Source organism: Otolemur garnettii, unplaced genomic scaffold, assembly GCF_000181295.1.
Source record: "Otolemur garnettii isolate 467f Iridium unplaced genomic scaffold, OtoGar3 scaffold00022, whole genome shotgun sequence".
NCBI classification, from domain to species: Eukaryota; Metazoa; Chordata; class Mammalia; order Primates; family Galagidae; genus Otolemur; species Otolemur garnettii.
The window spans coordinates 22,604,648-22,608,015 of NW_003852417.1; the positions used below are offsets into that span (position 1 = coordinate 22,604,648).

The following is a 3,368-nucleotide window of genomic DNA, read 5'->3' on the forward strand; positions in this document are numbered from 1 at the left end:
AAAAAAAAAAAATGGTTTTGCTGGGCAAGATGGCTCATAGCTATAATCCCAGCACTCTGGGAGGCCAAGGTGGGTGGATTGCCTGAGCAAGAGCAAGACCCTGTCTCTAAAAAATAGCTAGGTGTTGTGGCAGGTGTCTATAGTCCCAGCTATTGGGAGACTGAAGAGAATTGCTGGAGCCCAAGAGTTTGAGGTTGCTGTGAGTTATGATGCCACAGTACTCTAATGAGAGTGATAAAGTGAGACTCTGAAAAAAAAAAAAAGATTGTTTTATGCCTGGCACAGTGGCTCACGCCTGTAATCCCAGCACTTTGAGAAGCCAAGGCAGGTGGATTGCTTGAGCTCCGAAGTTCACAGCCAGTCTGAGCAAGAGTGACACCATATCTACTAAAAATAGAAAGATTATTTGCCTGTTGTAGTGGCTCAATGTAATCCTAACACTGGGAGGCCAGGCCAGTGGATTGCTTGAGCTCAAGAGTTCAAGACCAGTTTGAGCAAGAGTAAGACTTCCTCTCTACTAAAAATAGAAAAACTACCTGGGCCTCGTCATGGGTGCCTATAGTCCTAGCTACTTGGGAGGCTGAGGCAGAAAGCTTGCTTAAGCCCTGGAGTTGGACGGTTCATTGAGCTATGATTATATCACTGCACTGCAGCCTCCTGTGATCACACAGTGTGTCTCTAAAAAAAAAAAAAAAAAAAGAAAGAAGAATAAGAAGTAGCCGGGTGCAGTGGCTTACTCTGAAATCCCAGCATTTTGAGAGGCTGAGGTGGGTGGATCGCCTGAGCTCATGAGTTCTGGATTAGCTTGAGCTAGATCAAGACCCCCATCTCTAAAAATAGTTGGTATTGTGGCAGGCACCTGTAGTCCAGCTATATGGGAGGCTGAGGCAAGAGAATTGCCTGAGCCTAAGAGTTACGAGCTCTGGGGCTGTGAGCTATGACACTCTACTGGGACAACAAAGTGCTCATTGCTGTGAGCTATGACACTCTACTGGAACAACAAAGTGAGACTGTCTCAAAAAGAAAAAAAATGTTATTCTAGAAAGGAGGCACCCAACAATGAATACATTCTATCAAATTTAAATATTAAACAGAGCTTTACCCCCTCACTTTTATGGAAAATATGTTTATGATTTTCAAAAGCATCTATTTAAGAAAATTCCTAAATAAAATTTCTTTTCTTGGCTTGGTGCCTATAGCTCAGCAGCTAGGATGCTGGCCACATACACGGGGGCTGGCAGGTTCAAACCTAGCCGGGCCTTCCAAATAACAGTGACAACTGCAACAAAAAAAAAATAGCCAGCTGTTGTGGCAGGTACCTGTAGTCCCAGCTACTTGGGAGATTGAGGCAAGAGAATTGCTGAAGCCCAAGAGTTGGAGGTTTCTGTGAGCTGTGACGCCATGGCACTCTACTGAGGGCGACATAGTGAGACTGTCTCAAAAAAAAAGTCTTGGGTGGTGCCTGTGGCTCAGTGGGTAGGGTGCTGGCCAAACTGCAACAAAAAAATAGCTGGGCGTTGTGATGGGCACTGTAATCCCAGCTACTCAGGAGGGATTCTCTCTCAGCTACTGAGAGAATTGCCTAAGCCCAGGAGCTGGAGGTTGCTGTGAGCTGTGACTCTACCATGGCACTCTACCGAGGGAGACGAAGTGAAACTCTGTCTCTTAAAAAAAAAAAAAATTCTTTTCCTAATATAGCATTTTAGTGGTTACAAACATGAATACCATGAGATAGTAACCAAAAAGGACACAAAACCCTAAAATTTTGAGAAACAATGTGACTGTATTCCCTCTTCCTAGAAATACAAAAACACATCAAGATACTGAAAGTACTAAGAAATTATATAGTGATGTTTTTCAGACTTCTTTCATCACAACTGTATTTTTTAGGTATCATGTATCAGTAGCATGCTTTCGGATATGTTTATTGTGTTGTTCATACTCAAGATATGTACAAATAATTATTTTTATTTTAAAGCAGGACAGAAGGAGCAAGCTGTGGAATGGTATAAGAAAGGTATTGAAGAACTAGAAAAAGGAATAGCGGTCATAATTACAGGACAAGGTATGGTTATAATTATATTTGTTTATAGCATTCCAAATTATACTCACATGATTGTCCTGATTTCAGATCTGTTTATCTTAGTAAAGATGTTTAAACATTTTAAAATATCTTTGTTAACATTTGTAGACTTTGTTTTTTTGTTTGTTTTAGAGACAGAATCTTACTGTATCACCCTTGGTAGAGTGCCATGGTGTCACAGCTCACAGTAACCTCAAACTCTTGGGCTCAAGAATTCTCTTGCCCAAGAGAATTGTAGTCCCAAGTAGCTGGGACTACAGGCGCCTGCCACAATGCCCAGCTATTTTTTGTTGCAGTTGTCATTGTTAGTTAGCTGCTCCAGGCCAGGTTCAAACCCACCAAATGGTGTATGTGACTGGCACCATAACCACTGTGCTGTAGGCACCGAGCCAACATTTGTAGACTTTTAGTTAATTCTTATGATCTACTCTAAAAATGAAATTATAATCAGATATGCTGAACTTGATTTACCTGTAGCAGGCCAGCAGTGACTTACTGGTACATTATTTGTATCCTTGGAACCACTGTTGGTGATCGATCACGTGTTTGAGCCCTATTTTTAAAATGTAGTCCCTTCATCACTGGAGAGGAGAGAAGGAGTAGTTAATCCACAAACCCCTTGCACTTCTGGGTAATGCTTCTTGACTGCATGTTGGAATATAACCTGTAAATATCTTATGTTGACTCACACTTGAATTAAAAATTAGAGTCCAATAATATCTATAAATGTTATAGGTAATATTTATTGCACAGTTATAATACACTATGCACAAGCATCATTGTAAGTGCTTCCTATGTAGTATTTCTTTTAATTTTTACCCTGTAAAAATTATACTCTGTAGCTGGTGTTACCTTTATTTTTTAGATGAGTAATCTGAAGTATAGAGAAATTAAATAACTTACTAAAATCTCATAGCTGCAAGTGGTATAGTGAGGATTTGAACTCAGTCTGACTTCAGAGCCTAAATTTTTAAATACTATACTATGCATACTGTATAGTATGTGGGTTCTACTATTAAAGTACTTCAGTTTTTCATAGCTAAAATAAATTCACAATAAGAATTTATAGTGTTAGGCTAAGAATTAATCCATTCAATAGATGTTACCTGGCAAGATGACTCTACTACTTATTTTTTTTTTTTTTTTTGAGACGGAGCCTCAAGCTATCCCTCTGGGTAGAGTGCCATGACATCACGCTCAGAGCAACCTCCAACTCCTGGGCTCAAGCGAGTCTCCTGCCTCAGCCTCCCAAGTAGCTGGGACTACAGGCCCCCGCCACAATGCC

General features: G+C 40.5%; 1 protein-coding gene across 2 annotated transcripts in view; it reads left to right on the forward strand.

Annotated features, from left to right (window-relative positions):
- Positions 1 to 3,368, forward strand: part of SPAST (spastin) — a 62,439-nt gene that overhangs the window by 12,869 nt on the left and 46,202 nt on the right. Inside the window, exon 2 of one of the 2 annotated variants that reach the window (XM_003787512.3) lies at positions 1,979 to 2,065. In XM_003787512.3, coding sequence (XP_003787560.1) covers positions 1,979 to 2,065 — 87 coding nt within the window. The remainder of the gene's footprint in view (positions 1 to 1,978; positions 2,066 to 3,368) is intronic. The other variant, XM_023511890.1, reaches the window with a different exon arrangement.